The sequence below is a fragment of the Stegodyphus dumicola genome, chromosome 10, assembly GCF_044657685.1.
Source record: "Stegodyphus dumicola isolate Sdum_Otavi_A_Nest chromosome 10, ASM4465768v1".
NCBI classification, from domain to species: Eukaryota; Metazoa; Arthropoda; class Arachnida; order Araneae; family Eresidae; genus Stegodyphus; species Stegodyphus dumicola.
The window spans coordinates 138,283,774-138,311,556 of NC_140777.1; the positions used below are offsets into that span (position 1 = coordinate 138,283,774).

Consider the following 27,783-nt stretch of genomic DNA (forward strand, 5'->3'; position numbering starts at 1 on the left):
ACTTTCCATGCATGATTTTCATAGTGAATGAATGTCAATGAATATTAAGTAAAATTATAAGGAAATAAAGCATAATGGAATTATGATTTGATAACACCTGATCCAGGCGGTCCACTCCTCCCATTTTGTTGTTGTAATCTTTTACAATTATTGTTTTTTTTTACAGTTCTTTTCCGTGTTCCAACATCAATCATCAAGTTCTTATGGACTGAGCTCATCAAATTTATATCCTGCTTGTCTTTCCAATTCACAACCTCATTTTTTCTCTTTTTCTGCTGAGTAGACGTTGAAGCCATCTCTCACCGTCTTGTATCTTATGTAAAATGGCACGAATATTCATAAAACCCGGGGCAAATTCAATTAGAAATAGAATGCCTGATTAGTGCTGCCCTCTAGGAGGTATCAGAACAAACAGAAATAAAAACTCAAACAAGTAAACATTTAGAAAGCGTTTTAAACGTTTAAAAGCTTTAAAATGTAGAAGAACGCTTCAAGTGCTTTATGGCCACCCTGCGGAAGTTTCACTTGAGCGCGCTAGACGCGTTACGAACGACGAAGAGGTTAAAGTAAGATTATCTCGTATTGAAACTGGAAAAAAGTCTCAACATAATTCATATTGCTATTACTCATTCTTACATTCATTAAAAAAAGAAAGTTCACTTATTTATACACTGAAGTGACAAAAGTCATGGGATACCTCTTAATATTTTGTCCGTCCTCCTTTTGCCCAGCGAAGTGCAGCAACTTGATGTGGCATGGACTCAACAAGTCGTTGGAAGTCCCCTGCAGGAATATTGAGCCATGCTGCCTCTATAGACGTCCATAATTGTGAAAGTGTTGACGGTGCAGGGTTTTGGGCACGAACTGACCTTTCGGTGATGTCCCATAAATGTTCGATGGGATTCATGTCGGGCGATCTAGTTGGCCAGATCATTCACTGGAATTGTCCAGAATGTTTTTCTAACCAATCGCAAACAATTGTGGCCCGGTGACATGGCGCATTGTCATCTATAAAAATCCCATCGTTGTTTGAGTATGTGAAGTCCATGAATGGCTGTAAGTGATCTTCAAGAAGCTGAAGGTATCCATTTCCAGTCAATGATCAGTTTGGTTGCACCAGAGGACTGAGTCCATGCCATGTAAAAACAGCCCAGACCATTATGGAACCACCACCAGCTTGAACAGTGCCTTGTTGACAACTTGGGTCTATGACTTCGTGGGGTCTGCGCCACACTCGAACCCTACCATCAGCTCTTACCAACTGAAGTCGTATCTGACCAAGCCGCAGTTTTCCATTCGTTTAGGGACCAACCGATATACTCATGAGGAGCCCATGAGAGTTGCTGCAGGCGATGTCGTGCTGTCAGTAAAGGCACTCGAGTCGGTCTTCTGCTGGCATAGCCCAAGGAAGACAAATTTCGTCGCACTGTCCTATCGGACACGTCCCTCGTACGTCCCACATTGATTTCTGCGGTTATTTGACGCAGTGTTGCTTGTCTGTGAACACTGACAACTCTACGCAGACGTCGCTGGTCTTGGTCGTTAAGTGCAGGTGGTCGGCCACCGCGCTGTCCATGGTGGGATGTTATGCCTGAAATTAGATACTCTCGGTACACTCTTGACACTGTGGATCTCGGAATGTTGAATTCCCTAACAATATCCGAAATGGAATGACCCATGCGTCTAGCTCCAACTACCATTCCGCGTTCAAAGTCTGTTAATTCTCATCGTGCCGCCATAATCACGTCAAAGCCTCTTCACATGAATAACTTGAACACAAATGAAAGCACTTCAAATTTATACATTTTCTATGCGATACTACTGCCACCTGTATATTTGCATATTGCTATCCCATGACTTTTGTCACTTCAGTGTACATTTGGGAGAAAACTGAACAACAAACACTGGGCTAAAATTTGTCCCTCGTATGAACTTATGTAGGACAATAATGGTGTGTGCTGAATGTACTTTCTCAAATGTATTGCAAAATTGTATCTTGTATTGCTTCTTGAAAAATGTATTGCAAAATTACAATATATAATTGTTGAAGTAATATTGGTAAAAGCTAAGATCAAAAGTGCATATGTTTTGTTTCTTAAATAGCTGGTTACAAATCACTAGCATCCCAGTGATGTTTTCAAAGCTTTGTTTTGGCAATTTGTTGCTATGAAATATGTGGTGAAATCAGATCATTGCATTCTCATGTTCACAAATATCCTATTTAATGGTATTATCGGGCCATCATTGTTATTATTGAGCCTTTTTATCTACTAATCCATTTTTCACATTTCGTGAAAAAAATAATAAAAATAACTTACAGCCATGCAGATTTTACTGCATGTAATATGTATTAGAAGTGAAATATTCAAAATTACTTATGCAAACCAACACTGCATACTTAGCACAAAACTTTTATGTTTATACAACTGTTGATGAGTCAAATGGTTTAAATTTTAATTTAAGCTGAAAATTAAACTGTGTTTGATAGTCGTCATGTAAACAGTAAAAAAAAAAGTTGTAAAAATAAATTCATTTAGAAGGGGAAGAATAGATGTAGAATTCATATTTTGGTGCATTATGGGAATTTATGTGCTAAATAGGGAAATTCTGAAAGAGTGCATCTGAAAAGTTTGAGATTATGATACATAATGCTATGACGTAATTTTTTTTTAGAGGTGCAAGACTACAAGTTGAGACCCTTATGAACAGTGTTTGTAATGTAAGGTCTTTGATGGAATTTAAAATTGCTTTTAAATACTTGCATATTAACACGACTGCCATAGTAGAAGTTGCGGAAGCCGCCATTTTCATATGCATTCCTTATTGTTGCATTTTAAGTTCTAACATTTTTTTAAACTTACTTTTAAAATATGAGTTCGTGAAATTTGCCAGCAATGGAAAAAAGTATGATAAAATTTCTGCAGGAATACAGAATTTTGCTGAAAATTTTCTAAAAGGAACAATGAGAAAATGTGCTTCGTAGATAGCCACTATTGCTGAGGCTTGAAGAAAGCCGAGCATCTGCAATTCTCTTATGTTTTTTAATTGAAGACAGATCACTGTGTGCTTCAAGAGAAGAATAGTGCAAAAAAAATTGGAGAAAGATTTGAGCAAGAAAGTGTTTTATTTTTTAAATGTATCTTGTCATCCTTATATAATAATTAAAATTTGTATTTTAAATTGCTAAAGTATGTTTTCTTTTCCTATGTTCATACAGACTTACTATCGTCCACCAGTGATTGGGCTGTAAAGTTGCTGAACACTGGTAGTTTCGTCCAGCGTTCGAATCCCATGAATGGGCTGAATGGCCGTTTTTGTGGTTTTTCCCATGTGTAACATGTATACGAGCCAGTTCCCCTTAGAAAGTCCTCCCAAAGGCATTCCTTCCCTTAAGCAGATAGCCCTCGAGGTTTTGCCGTAATCACATAAACGAAACCAAGCAAACTTATAACTATCAATAGTTTGGGAATCTTTTTTAAAAAAAGTTGGGAAAACCAACAACTTGCACCCTGTAACTTCTACCTTTTCATCTGTTAAAAATGCCAGATTGCACAAGTGTGGTTGGTTTAACACATAAGTACCAGCTTTTGTAAGTAGTTACTTTTTATTATGAGTATAATGTAAGATTTGTTGTTAAATCCTTAAAGATTGCACTGCTCGATGATTCAAACCATGTGTGGGTATTATGAGAAATGTGCATACTCGAGTTAATTCAAGCTGTGTCACATTTAATGTTATCGTAACTTGCATGCTTGAATAAACATTGACAATCAAAAATAATCTCAAGTCATAACTGTATAAAAGATTTATTATATTGTAATATCTATATAATTTAACATATTTTTAGTAATTTTTGTTATTTTGTAAAAGAAATTTAGGTACTTTTCCGTTTGGCCGGCGCAATTTCCCATTTCGCCGGCGCAAGCGATAAAGTCGCCGAAAATGGTAGAATTGATGCCAAAGCGAATATCTTCGCTGATAACCTTTCACGGCACTTTTTCAAAACAAGTCGTTGAGATTTATTATCAGATTTACCTTTTTTCTTTTCAATATTGGCATACAGTTACATAGAATTTTTTTAATTATAATATTGAAATAATTCTTGCATTTAAACTCGTATTCCATACTGAGATTTAACTTGAAATTAATGTAGATAATTCCTGAGAGAATCAGATTTTTGTAGCGTATTTTACGTGAGATGAGATCGTTTGGGATCACGTGATATTAACCTGCGAATCAAGAGGTTATACCATGAAAGCATAGTAAATCTTTAATTTAACGTCTTTAAATTCTTAAATTAACGTCTTTTACAAATATGTCAAAAATGGCTGAAAAACCAATGAAAATTTGGGATTTGCCCAGGACAGAGGAAGAATCCGTCAGATTCTTTCAAGCGAAAGGCGTTTTGCCTAACATTGCTATTTGTGAAAATAATCATGAAATGAAATTATATTTCGGAGACAAAATTCAATGGCGTTGCAACCTTTCAACTTGCCGCAGTAAAAGAAGTATACGGAAAGGCACATGGTTTGAATCATCGAGATTGAGTTTCTTGAAGTGTTTAAGATTCATTTATGGTTGGAGTGAAGAATTAACTTCAGTTAAATGGTGTGAAAAGCAGTTGGAAATCAGTCACGGAACAGTTGTGGATTGGAATAACTACATGCGAGAGGTTTGTGTGGATTCTTTACTTAAACGTCAACAACGCAAAATAGGAGGCCCTGGTATGATCGTTGAAGTGGATGAAAGTATGTTCACGAAGCGCAAAAACAACGCGGGACGGATTTTACCACAACAGTGGATCTTTGGTGGAGTTTGTCGTGAAACAAATGAATGTTTCCTTGTGATGGTGCCAAACCGATCCATGAGTATTATATTAGAGGCAATAAATGAAAACATCGAAAAAGGAACTACAATATATTCTGATTCATGGAAATCATATTGCGCTGAAAAACTGGAAGAGGAAAGTTTCGAACATTTCAAAGTGAACCATAAATACAATTTTGTAGATCCGGAAACTGGAACGCACACACAAAAAATTGAAAGACTATGGGGAAGCGCTAAATGGTGGAATAAAAAACACAGAGGAACTGCTCGGCATCATCTAGAAAGTTACCTCGCCGAATTTATGTGGCGAAAGGACACAAAAGACCCATTTTAAAAAATTCTAAACGATATTAAAATATTTATGCCTCCAAAATAAAAAAAAAAAAAAAAATTTTTTTAATTCTTAGAATTAACATTTCTTAACATTTTTTTATGTGTATACTGTGTGTTGTCGCCAATAAGGTCTGCTTGGCGAGATTTGCGCCGGCGAAACGGAAAAGTACCGAAATTTATTAATTTTACAACACTTGTATTGCCAAATTATATGCTGCGTTTCAAACCTGTGTGTTATATGGATGGGTATACATATGTAATTTGAAGAACGGAAATCGACGTCTTTAACACTTTTTCACATGTACATGTAGCTTTCCCATGGAGAGAAAAATTTTTTCCACGTATAAAAATGCATATAAAATAATAATGTGTATAAAAATGCATATAAAATAATAATGTGTATAAAAATGCATGTTTTTAAACATCAAGTTAATCACTAAAAAATGGACAGAATTTATCATTAATTATAATGAAATGAACTAAAAATGTTTATGCACCATCAAAGAAATTTATAACATGGAGTGTAATTAAAATCAAAGTATGTTATTAGGTTTGTATTTCTTTTTATTTGAATGACACATAAAGATGCGACCCAATACAAGCAAGAAAGTATCTTTCTTGGTTTGCATTCTTAATTTAGAATGTTTTCGTATCTTTAAAATTTTTTGGAATCTATATATTTAGCTTGTATGTATTTTAATGCTATTTCATAGGAAGGAACTTGTATATTGACTGGCATGACCTACAATGGCAAAGATAAAAATGGAAATGATCTATGGGATGGATGTGCTAATGTAAAATTATGGGATTTTACAAAAACTACAACATTTGAAGGCATTATTAAGTCTTTCAATATCAACACAAATCTTTGGGTTGCACAGTGAGTATATGTAATATTTTTTTAATAATAGCATTTCTAACTAATTATGGAATTTTTATATCTTCTGTGAAAAGTAACTTTCCCTCAAATTTCAAGTAAATGCTGCCTGTAATTTCATGATTTTGAAATGTACTCCAGTTAAAAAAATAAGCAACAAAGGCAAAACAGAATAAAACTTAAATACTTTAATGGATATGTGTGAAATTGATCTAAGAAGTTGGTGTGGCATTACCAAACCACATGAATACTGAATGGGTTGGAAGAACGTGCATCACGCTAATAATGTGTATGATACCATTCTAGTTTAAATGCATGCTTGACAATGGTGATGCAAGCTGGCAATAGTGGTGTTGATTGTTTGTGGCAGTAGCACCTATTCCTGTAGTAATGCATGCCACAGCTGATGGAGGGTGCCTGGTGGCACATCGAGACCTGCTATCCATCGTCCCAATATGTCCTACACATGCTGTATGGGATTCAGTTCTGGTGATCTAGCAGGCCATGGCAGGTATGGGCTGATTTCACTCTCCTGGTAACTTAATAATAATTATTATTAATAATAATTAATCTCCTGGTAACTAACAATAATACCTGCTCACATAGAGCTTACCACGTGAGCTCTATGTGAGCAGGTATTATTATCCATAAATATTGCATCAATAGGCCACACAAGAGGATGTAGAATTTCATTGCAATATCGAATGCCTATGACGGAATCATGTAGAGGTCGGTGCGGCCATTTGTCGCTATCCCAGTCCTTACAAGTAAGCTTCCCCTTTGTAATGGTCTCTTTTGATGATGTTTAGCATCCAGTAGTGTGTCTCTGCTTTTACCATATCATTGCCCTTTGGGAATCTATCCGGATGTTAAATCACAACTTGTCCGTAAAGAGTACATGGCTCCACTGCTCTGGTGTTCTACTGTGATATTTGCATTTGGCGATGCAGCAGATTGTGTTGCACCAGCTTGTAACATCCTGACTGCCCTCCAGTGCATTTCATCATGCAAATGGTATCTTCATTTCACGTTTTCTACGTTGGCTTTCTTGGATTACACCGAACTATCACTGCTTGTGAACTGGTGCATAGATCTAGCATGCCTATTTTTAAGGTGTTTGTTGTGTTACTGCAGATTTGCATTTTATGCTAATTTTGGTTACCTATTTGCATTTGGCGATGCAGCCTTTACCTGATGTGTAAATTGTAAGTTTTAATTCCCCTTTTTACATTCATACCTTTTCTTGTTAGTATCTGTTGCTTACTTTTTGAGCAACAGATATATAAAGATCTAATGAAATTTTTGTCATTACTAATATTATAACTTTACTGCTTCATTAAATTTCTTTGCTGTATAATTATTGAAAATGATGTACATTGCTGTAATTGCAATTAATTTTAGATGATTCCAGCATCATAATGACTCAGCTCAGAACATGGCTTCTCACAAAAATATAAATTTTGGTTACATCCATAAATTATAAAGCATACTCAATTTGTGTTAAGAGGATCACTGTGAAAATTTTGAGAAGTTATATTAAAATACATAAATAAGTAATTCTTATTATTTTCTTGAAATGCTTCCTTTTGTGTTAAATGTAACTTCTTATTCTTTCAAATATATTATATGAAATATTTCATATTGCTGTTTTTCTTTATCTTCCAATTTTGTATGGGTGCAGTATGTTTTTGTGAGTCAAATCTCCATCCATTTTCCTTACTTTAGGGGAACAGAAAATTACATGGAACTGTTATTTGGAATTTCTGTATGTAGACTATAAGGAAGACTGAGAACTTAGAGTAATTAAAATGTACTTTTAGGAACATGAACTATTGCATTATCACGAGACAATAAGTTTCCACACAATCCAGTTTTTAATTTTTCTAATTTTTTAGAAATTCTTAGTATTGTAATATATTAACAACTCTAATACTTTCTTCCTTCTAAAAAACAATGTAATCTACACTCATGTCCAAAATTATCTTTACATACCCAAAAATGATGATATTCAATGAAATATCGAATCAATGTGATCCGTATTTGCAGGGAATGTGTGAAAACCAAGCCTAATTAGCATTATCCAATCAAAAGTAATCAAACGGTTTGTGATATGCAAATCTGGGCGTTACGTCATCCAAGGGTGAATCAAGCGCTTTGCGCAAACTGAATATTTCAGTGAATTTCTGCAACATAGCGTTTGATTTCAGTGTGTAGGGACTCAAAGCGGTTTGTTATGGCTTCGAAGTATCATTTGGAAGAATCTGTAAAGTGGCGAATTATCGGCCGTTTAGAAGCAGGGCAGTCAATCATAGAAACAGCCACATGTCTGAATATTTCAAGACAGACAGTCTCTAAGCTATGAAAACAGTTTCAAAATGATGGAAGTGTTGTAAGGAGGCCTGGACAAGGTCGGAAACGAATGACAACTGCTTCTGAAGATCGGTATCTGGCATTAACTGCCCGTCGTAACAGAAAGGCTACTGCTCGCCAGTTAAGTTCAGAGCTTGCAGCCGCCACTGGAACTGTTGCATCACGGCAAACAATATACAGAAGGCTTAATGAAAAAGGCCTTTATGCCAGAAAGCCAAGGGTATGTGTTTTACTGTCTTCACAGAAAAAGAGGGATCGCTTTAATTGGTGTAAAGAACATCAAAACTGGACTGAACATCAATGGTTCCATGTTCTCTTTACTGTGAGTCGCGGTTTAGTTTAACTGGCGATTCTAAACGTGTTTACATCTGGAGGGAGTCAGGAACACGAAATGATCCCTCGAACATTGTGGAACGTGACCGTATCGGTAGGAGGTGTGATGGTATGGGGTGGAATAATGATCGATGGACGTACGCCCCTACACGTGTTCAGTAGCGGATCTGTGACAGGCCAGATGTATCGAGATGAGGTCTTAGATCCTTATGTAAGACTTTTCAGGGGTGCGTATGGACCTGACTTTTTATTTATGGATGATAATGCCCGTCCACATCGAGCAAACCTCGTTGATGAATTCCTTGAAAGTGAAGACATTAAGCGAATACCTTGGCCACCAAACTCTCCTGACCTTAACCCGATAGAGAACTTATGGGACTACCTTGGAAGAGCAATTGCACGTATACATCCTCCTCCTAGAGATGCAAATGCTCTGAAGACGGCATTGCTGGAAGAGTGGAGATTAATTCCCCAAACTGTGGTTAACAACGTTATTTCCAGCCTTAAAACACGTTGTGATATGTGTGTCCAAGTCAGGGGAGATCATATTCCATATTAAATTCGTAAGACTTAATTCTTTTTCTGAATCATTCCTTTTTTTCTTAACTCTCTTTGTCACACTTTATTACCATTTTTATTGTTTCATGCTACGATTTTATATCATATGAGGTGATCTTCAATTTTTTCTTTTGCATTTATGTGTCATCATGTTATGTATGATTCTACGAAAATTCATTAAATTATAAGTCATAGTCTCTGAGAAATCCGTGAATTTATGCATGTAAACATAATTTTGGACATGAGTGTATATGAATAAGACATGACTTGCAGGAGATTTATTGAGCACAAAAATCTTGTTTTAACAGCATTATAAAATCTTTAAATTCATAGATATTTTATCTTAGCATTCATTTTTGCAACAGTACTGTTTTAATTGCACCATAAAAATCTGAGTTTAGGGACATTTTCTCTTAGCATTCATCTTCCAACAGTAGTCAACTTAAAATAAATTACCGAGATAATGAATATAATTTTCATCTCGTCCTCAAATTTCAGTAATTAGAGGTAAATAGAAATGATAACGAGATAGTATTAAATTTTGATCATTTGAATATGACAGTGAAAAAAACCAATTAAAAAAATAAATCCATGTGACAGTAATTAATCTAAGATGAATTTAAAAATGAAGAGTTCCACAGAGAGTTATACGATGCTTCATAGCAATGTGCTTGTTGCTTTTAGTTGAGTTTAGTAACCAGCAAATAAATTTTAAAGATCCTGCATTAAAGAGTTCAGAAATGCTAAATCTCAATATGTGCAAATGTTTTTGCATTATAATGTTGCTTTAAATTTCTAAATGCTGTTACTTAAATAATTATGCAAAGCTGTTGAAAATGGCAACTATTGAGAACTGGAAAAGCAAAGGAAAAAAAGGTCAGAAATTTGGACTACTTTTTGAAAGGCAAGATGTTAAAGAAAACAAAAGAAATCGACTACAGACTGCCTTCATGAATGAACTGCTTTTGCTAAAGAGAAAATTAAAACATTCATTAGCTACAGATTTCACTCCCTTTAAAAAATTAATTTAACATAATTTGCTGAAAGAATAAATACTTTGAGAGTTTTTTTATATAAAAATAGTAATTGCTTTTTTTATATAAGTGTAATGTTACTTTATTTTAAATTCTAATGCCGAACCTAAAATTGTACGGTACATATTAAGGGCTAAAGTTACAATTGGGAGAAGATTGTGATTAAGTGCTAGAGTTAGGTATAATGTTTACCTGCAGCTATTACAGTCTTGTTCATATATAATTATAGAAATATAAGTTTTGACACTTTTTTTTTTCATGTTAGTTGATCATTTAATTTTGCTTTTTTCCATTAAGTTCATCTAAGATAATAAAACAATAAAAGCATAAAATGCATTAAGTAAAAAAAAATGAAAGCAAGGAATATTTTTTTTTTTTTTTTTAAATTCCACTACATATTCTCCCCTCCCCATACGTTGGTATGAAATACTTTTTCTGGGAAGTCCCCCTGTGTTTTAAGTATTAAGTATTTTGATAAACATCTTTGAATATTTGTTCCTTAGCCATGATGTTTGATCAGATGAAAGATAAACAATAAGCTGAAGTGATTATCTTGATAGTATTTCCCCCTTTTGAAATGCCAGCAGACTGCAGGTTGCGAAGATGATTTCTAAAAAGTACTGTATAAGCATTTAAAACATTCACATTCTTTCATCCAACTTCAAAGCTGTTTAAAAAAAGGGGGGCAAGAATTGATCCCCTTGTTTCAGAATTAAATGTAATTAGGTATATTGCTTTTCTCAGACCTTACTTACACATACTACTATCAAATATTTTTATTGTATTAAGTAGTGTTTTAAAAAGGCAGGCATTTCATATACTAGATTATCAAAACTTTAAGATTGGCCTACATATTTATTAGCTTTTAACTGCTTGGCATTCTTCTTTGCCTGTGTCTTTCCAGTCTTTTATTTTACAGTCTTTTTTTTTTTTTTTTTTTTTTTTTTTTTTTTTTTTGTCAAAATATGCAAAAACATATTTTAATTTTGGATAATGTTATCTTTAATAATTTTGGTATTGTTTCATTTTCATTAAATTTTACTACAAATAAATTATGTATAAATATTTTGGTGCATTTCTGTAGCAAATTTACTTTAAACTTCATTTGATGTACTTGTGTTAAACTATTCAACTTTTCCTGCTTATTTGCTAATGAATGCAGTGTTTAATTCCAGTATACTATATGAATTTTAGGGTGAAATTAAAAGTGTAAGGTCTATTTTTGTTTCATTGTCTTAATTTGTACAAAATTTTAGCTATATATTTTTATTTATTTTAAGTGCGTATGGTAATGGTTGTGGTTTTTGTGTTTAATGCTGTTAACTAATCTTCATAATTTCTGGCTAATTTCTTATTCTGTAGAGTGTAAATAATGATGTAATATAATTTTCAATATTCTTCTTAGGTATGTGTTTAAGCGTTTGAAGTTTCTTGGTAATCGATATATTTCACAAGGTGCAGCTCTTTTGTTCTTGGCAGTTTGGCATGGTTTACATTCTGGTTACTATGTTTGTTTCTTCAGTGAATTCATTGTTATGTATCTTGAGAAAGATGTAAGTGAAATATACTTTTGTTTTAAACTCAGTGTTTTAAATTGAAGATTTTTAAAATGCATTTATCAGTATAATTCTATATTGTAATATAAACTTTAGTACTGTGTGATTATATGTGTCTCTTTCCCAAAAAGTTTTCATCTGTTAGGAACCAATTTTTTGGCAAGCTAAGCTGCAGAAGATAACAGCCATTTTTAGAAATTGCTGTGCACTAAGAATTGCATAAAACAACTATCAATTAACAAAATTAAGACTGCAAGAAACATTCATAATAAAACATTTACCTTTTTTTTTTCCCACTGTTCTTCCCATGTGCACAACAATCAGTTTTAGCTTTAAAAAAATCAGAATATTTCAGAAACTTGGCATTGCATGCATTGTCAATTCTTTCCACATGCATGGCAATCTGTGTTTGCTTTAAAAAATACCAGAGAGTTGGATAAATTTGCATTGGCTTAAAAATTTTGATGCATGAAATTCAATTGTTTATAAAGTCCAGCTTTATGGAATGCCATCTATTATGCATTCTCTACTGTTAGGCAAGGTGCCATATCTCTTAAGAAATGCAGCACTTTCTCTTCATCAGCCAGCAAACTTCACTGTCCCATTATTATTCATTCAAGAAAGGAAAAAAGAAAAAAATACAATCGGACAAACACTTTTTGGAATTCAAAGGTTAAGGTAAACCTTCAGTGAAAGTTAGCGCTCGTCTCATACATGCACAGCTGTAGTTGGGTTGTCATATAAATACATTTGGGAAATGTCAAAGGTTGCCTGTTGTGGTATTAGTGCATTGCCTTGTGAATACTTTTCAGGGGGTGCAGATAATCAGAAAGTGCCAAAAAGCCTTTAAATGATGATTGAACAATATTTATAATAAAATGAAGTATTTTTCAGTTATATTCTTAATAAGTATTCCATTTTCTGACATCAGCATTGCTTTTAAAGGAGAGTTAAGCATTGCAGAAAAATTATTATTCTCCCTCTACAATATTGGATGAGAAAAAATTTGATGCATTATTTTACAGAACTATTATTGTAACATTAATCTGGTATTTTTGCTACAATACTTGGTTCTTCTGTAAAGATAATACTGATGTCATAAAATGGAATGATTAACAATTTATTTTCAGAATGTAGCATTGTCTTTAAATTTTGTTTCAAGTAGGCTAGAAAAACTAGCTATTTAATTCTTTAAGGTGGAAGGCTGTCAAATAAAGAAAAATTTATAAGCATTTGTCAAAAAAAATGAAATGCTTATAATGAAAATATGCTTATAATAGATTGGGATAGTAAAATGATTTAATATGATTGATTGCCAAACATAGACTGTTGAATCAGTTTGCAGAGTATCAGAATCATATTCATGAAGGTCATTCTTCACTAATCCATCTAGTACCATTTTTTATAGTTTTTTTTGGGTTGACCTGTCGACTATAAGCAAGAACATAAATGTACACTGCACAAAAAAAAGGGGGGACAGTTCTATATCTCCCTTTCTACTGGGCCGATAGACAAAATTCAAATTGTGTTTTTCATGTCTCGAAAGCGTGACTTAGAATATATATTAGATTTATATAAAGCATCATTCTAACATAGGTATTTTGACACAAAATCAGACTTTTTCTGAAATGATGGGCCAATTTTTTTTCCATATTTCGGTTCTACAACTCAAATTATGCCCAAATATTAAATTTTGAAAAATTTGGAGCGAAATTTATGGAGAAATTCGAAAATTTAACTTGCCACATTTTTTTCAGTTTGAGCCAAGAATAATTCACTTGGCGAACTTTTTAAAATATGGCAACCTATTTTCCTTTCCCTTCCATTGTGCAGGAGCAGGAAAAAAGCCACTTCATTCCTACTTTCAAATAATTTTAACAAAGTGTGTAAACCACATTTTCATTATTATCACTTTCAACAAATATGCCAAATTTCAAAATGTGCCAATATATAAATTCACGTATATTTTCAGAAATTTTGAATAAAAAGCTCTAATTTTTTGCAGGTATGCTTAGAAATACATCTACTTTAAGATGATTTTATAGATTATGATTCAAATTTTTTTTCGAAAAATTTATAAAGATGATTTAAAAATATAAATTTAAAAAATAAATTATAAAATATGGGTGAATTTTATTTGGAATGAACCTAAATTTTAAACTGTGTAAGAAAGAATTTAAGTTTCATAAAAAAGAAATTTTAATAAATACATACCAAATTGAATTAAGATTGAGGAGCTAAAATTTTGAGAGCTAATTTTTTAAAAACTACTCATGCGCTTTTTTACAAAACTTGGGAGTTTGGCATAATTTGAGTCGTAGAATCGAAATATGGAAAAAAAATTGGCATGTCATTTCAGAAAAAGTACGATTTTTTGTCAAAATACGTTTATTTGAACAATGCTATATATAAATCTAATACATATCCTATGTCACACTTTTGAGATGGGGAAAATGCAATTTGAATTTCATCAATCGATCTAGTAGAACGGGAGATATAGAATTGTCCCCCCTCATTTTTGCGCAGTGTACCTATGCTTGCTGCTGACCTCTCCCTGTTTGTTGAACAAGTATATGCTGATTTCCTGTGAGAAGAATGCTTCACATGTGGGGGCTTTATTAAGAAAAATGTTTTTAACATAATGTATAGGGTTTTTTCAAAGCAATCTGACTTTGAAAGCATATACATAATCATAATGTTCAGAGTCCAAAATGCTTAAAAATTTTCAATTACATAATCTGAAGAGAGAAAAAAGAACCATAGCCAAAAACGCAGAATAATAAATGATGAAATGAATATCCCTTCTCTGCATTCTGAGTTTTTCTATATTTGTCTTGCTATAGGTTATTTCTATTTGCTATCCAAAAATGGCCAATGTACAAGTACATAAACAGTACAAAATTTAAGCTCTGGAATTGTCAGGATTTTAACCCTGCAGTGCTCGCGTGGCATATTGTTACGTTAAAGGTCGCGCGGCGTCTCACAGATGCCAGGTATATTTTTGCTGTACTAATATATATTTAGGTTATTCAACTCAAATTTATGGATGCAAAGGGATTATTGAAATAACATACATATATTTGTGGTATCCTATTACAAACACAAATAACAAAACTTCAGTTTACAGTGAGACTTAATTTTATTCAACTTAACTCAAATACAAATGAAAAATACAAGTGAAATTGTCTCATTTAGTTAGTTGCACAAACTAGCAATCAACACATATTTGCCGAGTGTTTTCTAAACATAAAAATGTTTACAACTGCAGTATTTGTACTTGGTGTACCTGTTCTTGGAGAGACTACATTCATGACATCTCTGCCTTTTAGTAGTTCAAGCCTCTACTGTAAGTTGAACAATATCCTCATCTGGGAAAATGCTCTGAATATCCTCCTTGAGGTTTCTAGGTAATGATAAACTTTGAGAATGTCTACGCAAGGAATCATAAGCTAACCAAAAGTTTTAAAAACTCACTGCGGCTGGTGCTGATTGATAAGTTATTTGCATGATATATTATTTGAGCATTTAAAGCTGCTACATTCATCATGCTATAAAATATGACCATAGGGCATCTGTTCATTTTCCTGGCGATATTGTAAGTGCTACACAACTGGTCAACAGTATCAACTCCTGATTTAGTTGCATTATAAAAGGTTATCATCTGTGGCTTGTTTTTTTCACATGATTCATCAATTACACCATTATGATGCATAGTGGAGAGAATCAGAACCACTGTGTTTTCCTTAGTTATGTATAGTCCCAACCAAAGTAAGATTGTTTTGAAGCAAACAATTGCTATTGTTGAACCTTTAACAATATGAAAGGAACCTAAATCATTTTTCAGACATTATTAGATGGCATAACTTAATACCCATTTTACCAGAGGACCATATGTCCTTGTTATTTCCATGATTGTCCTTTCTGGAAGCACAAATGAGTAATACGCCTAGAAGCGCTTTTATTTCAATTATGTCAGTCAAATGGGCAGCCCTTTCCCGAGAATAATTTTCCTGTACTGTGGACATCTTTTCATTTGTGAACTTAACTATATTAGATAGCATGCCACTGTCAAAAAATCATGCCCAGCATTGCTCCAGCTTTCGAGCATTTTTTGCGACACCTTTCACCTCTGGCAAATGAATGATAATATTATGTCGCCGAGTGCGTATATTTTTTATTTTTAGGTGGGCAAACTTTTGATCACTCTGATGATTTATTCCGGCATAGGAAATAATTATCGGCAATATAATCATCCCTATTGCTATCATTGGAGTCTTTCTTGCTCGGTGTCTTTGTTTTTCTTCTCTTGTTTCGACTCTATCTTCTTGTGCATCACTATAATCATCAAACTCATCACCTGATTCATATTCTTCCATCAGCATACGTAGTACTATTTCTCTGTCACGTTCATATGCCATATTCAATTTTTCTGAGAAGTCCTCTAAAGGTAAGAAATAAATAATAAAAACAAATGTTATCCATAAAAATTATAAATACCAAAAGAAATATTTTATATTTAAAATTAAATATACAGTTTCTTTCATTTATCAATAAAATGGGAAAAAAACACTACTAGAGACAGCTGTTGATAATATAAATTAAAAATACTAGAATATATAAATTTTAAAATTTTTACCTTTAGAATCAAAAACTGTCGCGTGGCGTCTCCTAGACTCCAGCAGTGCTCATAGGCTTATAACCTCTTCCTCTCAGCACTAAAATGAAAAAAAGCGTTGTTTCGATGATTTCTACATGTTTGTGTATAGTTGACAGCAGCATAAGTTTGCTCGTGCATCCGTTTATAAAGCAATTGAAAAAGAAGCATCCCTGGCGTCTACTGGATGCCGCGCGAGCAGTGCAGGGTTATCAGTTCCAGATTTTCAGTTTAAATCTAGTAAGATGACATGTAGAGAATATATAAAATTAAAAACTTGAAACAGTTATTTATAAAATAATGAAACATTCACAATCTTAAGAAAATAAATTTAAAAAAAAATTCTTTCATTTAATTCGCCCAAAAGGGTGTCAGTCTGAAAGGGCTATTAGTCTTGAAACAGGATTTTGTGTTGTCCATTATAGACGGCTGTATCACTTTTAAAATTGTTGCCGCCAAATATCGCCCTGTATTGGTCTCAAAGAAATGAAATGATGAAGAATGTGCATCTGTGTATGCATGCTCCTTGCATCATGAAATAACGACAGTACCAAGAGCGATAAAATTTTGAATAATATAGTCCTCACTCGAACATGTGTACTTGGGTGCCTAAATTTCGTATTTTGTAAAACTTTAATGAATTTTTCTGTAACAAATTCAAAGATTTGAAAACGAGCAGTGCTGACACTGTATAGAATAAAACATTTTCATCTCCTGCATGTGAGACTGTGTGTCAGAAATTTTAAAGGTATGCTGTTTTTAATTATTTTGTGATTTTGCTCTTGAATTGAATTTTATGTGGCTTAAGTGCAGAGAACATGATATTTAATAAATAAAATAAAAGCACAAAATGTTAATAAAAAGAAAAAAAAATTATAAAGTTTTAAGTAAGAAAACTAAACATTGATACAACGGACTGAGAAAAGACTGAAAAAAAAAAAAAAAAAAAAAAAAAAAAATTAGAAAAATGTATGCCAACACTTAACACTGCACTAAACATATGCTACTTTTAAAATATTTGTAATTTTGCTGTTGAATTGTGTGTGGCATATGTGCAAAGAAAATGATTTTTACTAGTAAAACTAAATGACAAAATGAAATTGGTTGGTAGGAGTGAGTGTAACAGCAGACTGGTAGAAATATTTTGGGGTTATCCTTAAGATCTGAATCCTTTCTGATTTAATTATTTTTTCTTTAAAGGTTTCTTTTAAAGTGATTTGTTTAAGTTGTTTTGTTAGTAAATGATACCTGTTTCAAAATCCCCAGATGTTAAAGAAAGACACTCTAGTGCTAGGTTCACTTAAGAGCGTTACATCTCATTCATTTTATAACTCAAGGTGCACAAAAATTATATACCATCTGAATAATTATCTAATTGTTGCCACATGTTCTACTAAAATACTATAATAAATTTAATATGATGTATAAAAGAAATTAAAGGAATAGAAAAGAAACAATTTCTTCAGGTGACCTAATGTGCTTGCACTACTCGTAAACATTCTCCTATATCCGAGAAAAAATGGGGGTATAGTATTTCTTATTCAATTAATTCAGTTCTTATTTTGTAGCAAGGCAAAAATGCATAAAAACTCAAAATATTCTCATTAAAAACTTAAAAATATAGAAAAACACCAAATACAGTTAAAAAAATTTTTAAAAAAATCTTTAAAATTACAGTTTCTATGCAAAAACAAGCAATTGGGCCAGCAGGAAAGAAAGCAGATTTTTCGGTGCATAAAATTGTTTCCTTCTGGTTCCACTCGGTAGAAAGACAGTAAAGATGTAGAAAGAATTAATTTGCTATTCTGCAAAGTTTCAAATGTAAACAAATATGGCTGCTGTGGTAAAAAAAAAAAAAAAAAAAAAAAAAAAAAAAAAAAAGGCTTAGCCTTACTTAAACAATTTTTAAATTGTTGATAATTCCACGAATGCAGATTAACTAAGGCATAAAAACCTCAACTGGGAGATAAAAAAAAAATAATTCAATCATTTTTTAAAGCAAAAAATGTCCAGTTTGCCAATGTATACGAATAAATATATATAAATTCAAAATAAAATAATAAAAATAAATTAAAAACCTATAACTTGTGCTAAATGATACCTGTTCCTGAAAAAACTTTTTTTTTTGCTGCAAAGTAATAAAATAATAATTCATAATAAAACTTTCCATACTTTTGGTGCGGCTGATTGCAATAAAAAAGGGAGGTGCACATCTGCACATTATAGCAGTCATACATACAAAATTTCAATGTTCTGAGGCTACTTGTTTTTGAGTTATATGCAAGATGCACAGATGTCATGAAAAAATGTCTTCTAAATCCATATTAAATCAGTTTTATAATTCGTTAGGGGAAATAGAATCTTTTATTCTGTCTTTTATTCTTATTTACAGATGTCATCTGAAAACATTGTTAAATTGCATTCGGTAGTGGTCAAAATGGGTATTATCTTTGAAATACGATACCTGGAATTTTTTGTGATTACAATGCTTCTTTTACTTCATACAAGGAAGTAAAAAAAAGTAATAAATGAAGGCAAAAAGATTTTTTCTTCATCATTCGAGGGTTGGTTCATTGAGAAAAGTAAAAGAAAAAAGATTTTCTGAACTGACAAATGCCAAAAAATGAGAAATTAATCTTGTTTGTGAATATATATATATATGTTTCTGAAGAGTTTTATTCCATTTTAAATATTCCCTTATGAAGAAAAGTAATCATTAATTCATGATACAGGTGGAGGCAATTTTGAATAATCGTTTGCCTAAAGTTAAAGAATTCTTCACCCAAAGTGCCTTGAGAATTCCTGTCTTGATAATCCTGAAGTTATATGTTGATATATTTATGGGATACTGCCTTGTGTCCTTCGTATTGCTGTCATGGGATCGTTATATGAAGGTTTGTTAATTTTTTATGATTTCAGTTTTTATCTGCAATTTAAATGTATTTAAAATTCAATTTTATGCAGATTTGTTCATCAACATTTTTATTCTAATCTTATATACTAGGATTTAACAAAAAAAATTAATTTAATCCTTCAATTGGCATTGTTTATCATATAATTTATTGTACTTAAAGACAAATAATAGTTTGTAAAGGAGGAATTTTTTTTTACTTTTTTGTATTGGAATATTTTTTAAGAATATAAATTTGAAGGTATTTCATAACTATGTATGTATGTATTTAATTATGGCAAAGCACACGAGGGCTATCTGCCTAAGGGGAGGGATGCCTTTCGTGGAGGACTTTCTAAGGGAAACTGGCTCGTATACACGTTACACATGGGGAAAACCACGAAAACACCCATGCAGCCAGCCCATTCACGGGATTCGAACCTCGGACCGAACTACCAGTGTTCAGCGACTTTACCACTCGGCCGCTGGTGGGCGGTAATTCATAACTAAAAATAAGTAGTTGAGTTTAAATTCATGACTCAAAATAAAAAAAATAAATAGTTGAGTTTATCGTTTGCAAGATTATTTTAACAAACATTTATCAAAAACCTTTTTTTCTTGCTAAATTAAAGTTATTTAATTCTGCACTAGTGAAGGGGATCTACTAATATTTTTAGAAACATTTTTAAAACTGATAAATTGTGATTGTTTAAGTTTAGAGAATTTATAAATCTCAAATTTAGTGCTTCTGCATCTATTAGTTTACATACATAAAATTTGAAAATTGGGGGGGGGGGAGTAAAATTATGTTTGAGCATTATAAATCAATACACATGGCAGTTAAAATGAACCAGCTTCACAAAGTGAACTTTCTTCTTGCCAAAATGTTACAACTTTTTCCCTGTCTTTCTGTATGTCCAGTAAGCATGTAATATGGAATATTGTTTCAATTTTGACTAATTTTAAGTGTGCAGATTTTATTTTGAAATCTGAATTCTTATGATAGTAACTATTTTATTTAATAAGTTTTTGTTTAATAGCTGTACATTATCATAATTAATCATCTTTGATCACAACACTTGCAGTATATACAGTACTTTTGGAACATCTAAAAAACCTTGGGGAAGTACTTTAAAAAGGGAAATTGAAGTATTTGTTAGCATGTGAGTTTGACCTCAAAGCAGTTTTTAAGTAAAGCACAAGATGCTAGTTCGGCAAATATGTATTTTCTAGCATTTTCATAGGTAAAGAGATGTTGGTATGTTTGGAATTATCAGTAACTGAAGTTTTCTGTTTAAATAGGAGTGAGTATGTTAGATGGTGTTGAACAAAAATAGTGCATAGAATTATTAGAAAATTTAACCTTTCTTCATATGATAAAGGTTAGATTGATGTATGGATTTTGAAAAATATATTCAAAATAGTTTCAAAAATAAATAATAATTAATTTGAAAGAAGCAGATGGCCAGAACAACACATGGAAACAAATGTAAACAAATCAATTTTAAAAAAATGAAATGTAAAATCAGATTGTAGAGAAATTAATCCTTCTTTTGACCGATTTTTTTTAATACTCATATTCATTAATCAGATCCTTTTCCTAACAGATGTCAATCAAAATATAACAAAATAATAGCTGTAGAAACTGAAACAAAGTGTTTGCAATAGCAGTTGGCTATGATGTACTCTGTATACATTTAAAAGATCAGCCAGCTGGCTATGATGGCCTCTGTATACATTTTAGATTAGATCGGAAGCAAATTGTGATGCATGAAAATGCAGTTTTTGTTGCTGTTCAATTTTGATGTGGTTAATTTAAATCAGTTGTATAAAATGAAATGCATAAATTAAAAGAAATTTGAAAAATAGAATTTTTTTTTTTTTTTTTTTTTTTTTTTTTGAAAATTACTCTCTGTAAATGGAGAAAAAATAACTCTGTTAACTGGACTGGATTAACTGGATTCTTATTCATGCCTCTTGTTTTTGTTGAAGTTTTTAGAATTTAAGTACTTTAATTATATAAAAAATGCTTATCTACTAACATTTAGGTATAAATATATTTTTCTTACATGCTTTAATTTTGTATCATTTATGAAGCAGAAAAGACTGATAAATCTGATCTCTGTTTTTAATTTTCAGGTTTATGGTTCTGTTTATTATATTGGTCATGTGATTTATTTGGGCTGGCCTTTGGTTGGTCCAATTATCAAACTTTTCATTCCTAAGGCAAAAGTAGAAGAAAAAGCTAAGTCTCAGTAGTCAATTATTCGAAAACAGAGAGATGCCATTTTGCATATACAATTTTTAGAAGTTTGAAGAAAGTGTTCCACCTGTTGAGCGCTTAACCTCATCTTTGTTCTATATCAGGTATTTTTGCACAGGATTTATCACATCAGTTTTGTATTTCTTTTATTTAACTAATGGTTTTTCATTTACTTAAAACCATAATGAATTTGTTTTTCTGTGATATACATGTTAAGGTGCAAAATTTTCTTATTGCTGAAAATTTATGGCATCCAATTTCAATTTATGAAAATTTAAAATTTAAATTATTTGAGACTTTCTGTAACTGAATGTTAAGTCAATCTTTACTGAAATGCATCTGAGAAAATTTGGTGTGATTAAAGTTTGTATACAAGTTGTATTCAAAAAACTGAGTTGAAATTGTCAAAGATATTTTTCAGTGACTTGGATTATGAATTTTTATAAATAAGTATAGCATAATTTTGTATGTTTTGTGATGCTTGAATGTTATATTAAGCAATGTAGAAAGACCTTTTTAAAATACAATATTGTCTAAAGTTTTATAATTTTTTCTGAAGCTGATTACTATAAAATTCTCTATTATTGCATTATGTTACAAGTTTCTTCAGATTTAATATTTTTGGTGTATTTGGTTTTGGTGTTCATTTCTAGATTTTTAAAATTATGATGATGATTTAAAAAGGAACTACATCTGTATACAAAACAACACATAACTTATTCATAGTTTTTTTTATAAACTTAATTATAATAACTTGTAACACATTTTTACATAGGGTATATCTCAGAAGAGGTATTTGACATAAAACTTGTATTTAAAAATTATTGCAAATATCAATGGAATACCGATAATTTTATATGCTATTATCATTTTCCTAAAATTTAGTAGAATTTTCAGTTTTTACGAGATACTTATTATCTGGAAAAGTGATCTGAAGCATGACATTCAAAAATTGGTATTGGAAATTTTAAATTGCTGCGCATTTGTGTCTTGAAGTATAGCTTTAGCATAGTATCATAAAACTCTAACATCTTCTAAAGATCTAGAATGAACACTTCTTGATCTGTTATTGTTCTGTGGTGGGATATTTTTAGCAAATTCTTTTCCCTTTTATTTGGTATCTGTGATTCATGTTAATTGTTCATTTTGGCTGTTACTTTAATGAGAAAAATTATATGCATTATAATAATAAATGCAATATTTCTCATTAAAGTAACAGTAAAATTACATGCATTATAATAATGCATGCAGTATTTCTCTTTAAAGTGACAGCAAGGTTTTGCTCAATAAGAGTTCAGTATTGTGCAATTTACATTTCACATATGTAATAGGTATAAATTAACTCTCAAAATCATAATGCACAAAATTTAATTCCAGTATTCATTTCATTACAAGTGCTGTAATGTAATTAATAACTTATATTAATATATTATATAAACTCATAGCTATAGATTTAATACATCGAACAGATATTTATTCTTGTTATATAATTTATATTTATACATGTTTTTGTTACAGAAGATTTTAAATTTTGTTGCTGAAAATAATTTATGTGATGTTTATGAATTGCATATACTATGTAATAATACAAAGTGTTTTCAATAGTTTGATTAATATATTTTGTTCTTGCTTGTTATATAGCTTTTTATTGTGCACCTTGATCTCATAATATGTATTAATTTCTGCATGAATACCTTTCTACCTTCTTTGCATGCGTAATTGAAATTCTTTCTCTAAAAATCAATGATATTAAGAATCCTAAAAATATGAAATAAATTCCGTTTTTATTAAGTTATTACATTTGAGAAAAATCTAGATAACATAGCACTTTTTTGTGGTTTGTTATATTTGCAATTCCAGGGAACAAATATAGCAGAATATTAATTATTTAAAGAGTGTTTATGAGTCAAGCTCCTTTTCAAAGTTATTTTATTTGTTTATATTAAATCTTCTTCTGTGAGCATTTTCATAAGATCTTTTTATAGAATATTAAAATGAATCTATCTTGTACTAAAGTTATGAAAAAAAAATTGTTAAATCTTAAGAACTTCTGGCATATTAAAGATCTGCTTTTGATTGTTACATTCCAAGATGCAATGTAAAATTTTGTGAAGACGTATAAGGTTGTATTTTAGCAGTCAAATGACATTTTTGGATTTGGGGTTATGTGTGTTTGCTTTTTATTGCTTAAATTCATGTTTATTCTTTGATGCATATTTAATGAAATACAGCCATAAATAGGAGGAAAGCACCTTTTTTAATATTAAAGTTGAAAAAATTTTCGATAATGACAATCAGTGTTCTTTTAAAGAGACAACAATTTCATTAAGCTATACTTTCAGGCTTAAAATAGCTATTGTAAATCAAATGTTTTTTTCAGAAGTTAAAAAGATCTGTTGTAGTAATTTAGACAAAATTTCATAAATTCAAACAATGGTATAAAATTCAGTATTGACTACAAACAGAATTTGAAGTTATTTCTGTAATTAATAATTCGTTTTATAGCCAGTCTGTGCACTGATCACATAACTACTGTAAAAATGTACTTCCATTTTGTCTTAAAATGTTGAAATTAAAAGGGCTCATACTGCAGTTACAAGAAGGTGTAGAAAATACAAAATCGTTTTGCAGACAACAGTTCAAAATCTTATCACATAGAATAGTAAACTATTATCAAAATATTTTCATGATTTACAATACAATATGCTTCTTACTGTATAATTCAGGAATACAATCCAGATTTAGTATGTATGTATAATTCTTCTGTCATATCATCATTGGTGATAAACCATTACTTTTAAGATAGTACTTTGATGATTCTCATAAAATTAAATTTCTTGTCTTTCATCAGAAATTAAGCACTTATTGAAGAATTAAAGTGGAAATATACTGCAGCCTTACTCTCTTTACTTAATTTCTTAGTACAAATTCAACATATATCAGTATTCACTGGAAATTTTTTTTAGGCTGTCCTTTTTTTTTTCTTTCAAAAATACTATTTACATATAATTTTCAGTTTTTTAAAATCATCATAGCAATTGTATCAGAATACATCAACCTTGTCACACAAAGATAAGTTTAAATTTCTTGATTGAAGGTGTTGAAACTTCGCAGTATTATGCAGATGACTTTGTGATTGCATACTAGACTTAATAATAATAATATCAAGATTCTATATGTTTTCTAGATTTGATAAATTTCAATTTTTATATTTCTACTTGTATGATTTCAGAATGAATCTGATTATTTGCTAATTCTTGTGCTAAAACATTTCATGTTTCTTATTGATGAAACTGGCTATTAGAAATAATTTTGTGGAGAATTATGTCTATTAAATGTAATCTAGTTACAGTACTGTTCTTGAAAGAGTATATGCAAAAGTTCTTAAAAATAAAAAAGATGAGTTTCTGTATATATTTTTTTAGGATAACATCTTATTCCTTTGTACTTTTCATAAAAAAAAAAAAAAAAAAAAAGTACCCTTGATGTTGAAAATTGTTTAGTAATTTTCTGTGTTTCAACAGTACTTAAATTATTATTCATTGCATAATGTCCTTTGAGCTCAACATTCATCCTTCTAACATTCCTTGTCTTTATCACATCATTTTTCAGAATAATGCATTCATGCATACACATATATATATATAGTGTCACAGAGTCTAAAATGTTTTACTAATGTTCTGATATTGGCAAAGAAAAGTATTGATTTCTCTCTGGAGTTTACTCTTAGTTATTTTGCATTTAAGAAAGAACTTAATATTTTGATTCTGTTTGATTAGTAAATTACTTGTGTGTAAATATTAGCTTGTTTTATCTATGCGATGTATAATGATACTTAATAATAAATGTAAGAGAAAATACTAATTAGAATTTTAAAATCTATCGAAGCACTCAATATTTTATTGGAATTAATTTTAGAGAAATGTTGTGTACATTTAAAATGAGTTTATTACCTGCAGCAGAATAATTTTGGTCTTTGAACGAGATCCATCTGTTCAGATTCATTGAGGTTGTCTAAAATTAATATTACTTCGAGGACAGTTTTTATTCATTATTGAATACATATGGAAACAGCCATTTATTAGTGTAATAATTTATTTATTTATTTTTATTATTATGCCTTCTCTAGATTATGCATATGGAATTTCCATTAATTTTCTGAAATTTATTACATTAGCAAACTATGATATTTTTTTAATGTTATGTAGCTGATTTTTTAAAAAAAATTAATAGCTTTTATAGTTATTGCATATCTGAAGTCTGAAATTATTGGATGCTTATTGGTGCTATAGTAGAGTAGTAATTAAAGTAAAATGTTTATAATGAAGCCTTGAATTATGTTCAATAATTATGTTGTTTAATGTAATTATTTAAAAAGTATAATATAAAAAACATGTAAATAAGTTTTGAGTTTAATTTTTTTTTTGAGATTTGCACCTGATATGGGGCATGTAATATATGATTTATTTTTTGAAATTTTTTTTGTGTTTAAGAAAATTTTGTATGGGAGCTCTTTTTTAGTATTTGAATGTATTCAACACATGGTGAAGCATCTAGAACACTGGATTATTTTTCAGTATATTTAATTGTTGCTCCTTAAGATAATTCCTTATTATTTTGTATGATGAAGGTCATATGTTTTTAAATTCAAAAGCTTCACTTGATCATAACGGTTTTTGCAATTTTTCTGAGTTTGGTAACTTTTGAGTCCTTTATGGTGTAAAGTATAAATTGATGACTATATATTAACTTCAGTATGGGTACAAAAACAAATTCCATATCCCATATTCCTATTTTTAGAAATTTTGTTGTTGAATGTAGGGCCAATAAGCAGACATTTATAATGCAGTCCATTTTATTTAGAATATTTTGTGAAACCTGTCCATAACACTTTGTATGATAAAATTTCTAGTCTGTTAAATAATATTTATCTTTTTTAATTATCTATAGAATAGGTATTAGTACTATTTATAGAATATTCCATTGTGTAGGTTTATAGTATTGTTGATAAAACAATATTGCAATAAGGCTGCTTTAATTCATACAAAAAAAAAAAAAAAAAAAAAAAAAAAAAAACATATTCAATGCAAGTAATGCATTTCTCTCTCTCTCTCTCTCTCTTTTTTTTTTTTTTTTTTCTTCTCCTTCCTACCTAAGTTTTAAGTGAATAAAAATTAAAATGTTTACTACCTGTATTATGAAGTTCATAGCTGCAGCTTTTCTTGATCTGCATTAGCCATTATTTAAAAATATCTAGCAAAGTAATTCTTGTTTTAAAGAATTCGCTTCTAAAGTAAATTTATGCAACTAGTATTATTTGTCACAATTCACCTGAAGGTCATTACTTTGATTTGCTGGTAACAGATTTTGTTTACAAATGCTGCAGTGGAGAAATACTTGATAATCATGGTGCCAAAGGTTTGGTGAGCTTTGCCATATGCCTTTTTTGAGGTTTGAATGTATAGTAGTTTTTCACAGATTTGTCTTATAATTGGTGTTTGTTGAAAGTTTGTCATCAGAATGCAAGTAAATTTTCAATTTTTAATAGGTATTGCACTTGGATAAATATTTTATGGAATGAGAAAGTTTACTGCATTACAGCATTTGAAATATTTTGTATATAATTTGTAATAAAATATGTAATGTCCCATCCAAATAGAATTTACAATCAGTGTGTGTATGTATACACTTCAGGTACAATAAAATATATATTACAACTGAAACTAAAGTTTACTTTAGTCAGTTTTTTTCTTTCATACGTACATAAATGTATGTATTCGCTGAATCAAAATAACTCATTTGAATCTTTTAAATGGAATGATTCTTTTAATCATGGAAATGAAAAAAAAATTTTTTTTTAACACAGCAGTAAACAATAAATAATATATTATCGGAAGCAATGTTGTTGACGGTTATGTTTTAGATCAATCCAACCAGATGCAAGAAAACAACCTATCTTGATTTTTCCAAGAGGGACTCTGCTACCAGGCATCTTTTTCTGATTATAAGTTTGCTAGGTTTCAAACAAATACTATTAAAGGCAGTGATATTATGTCCCCCTTTCACTGAATGATTTCATTCGATAAAA

General features: G+C 30.8%; 1 protein-coding gene across 1 annotated transcript in view; it reads left to right on the forward strand.

Annotated features, from left to right (window-relative positions):
- nes (lysophosphatidylcholine acyltransferase 3 protein nessy) overlaps positions 1 to 27,423 on the forward strand; it is an 81,192-nt gene extending 53,769 nt beyond the window's left edge. The window contains exons 10-13 of the mRNA XM_085825590.1: positions 5,874 to 6,040; positions 11,738 to 11,885; positions 19,275 to 19,436; positions 21,572 to 27,423. Of these exons, the coding sequence (XP_085681716.1) occupies positions 5,874 to 6,040; positions 11,738 to 11,885; positions 19,275 to 19,436; positions 21,572 to 21,691 (597 nt within the window). The 3' untranslated portion in view covers positions 21,692 to 27,423. The remainder of the gene's footprint in view (positions 1 to 5,873; positions 6,041 to 11,737; positions 11,886 to 19,274; positions 19,437 to 21,571) is intronic.
- Positions 27,424 to 27,783: the final 360 nt, after the last annotated feature.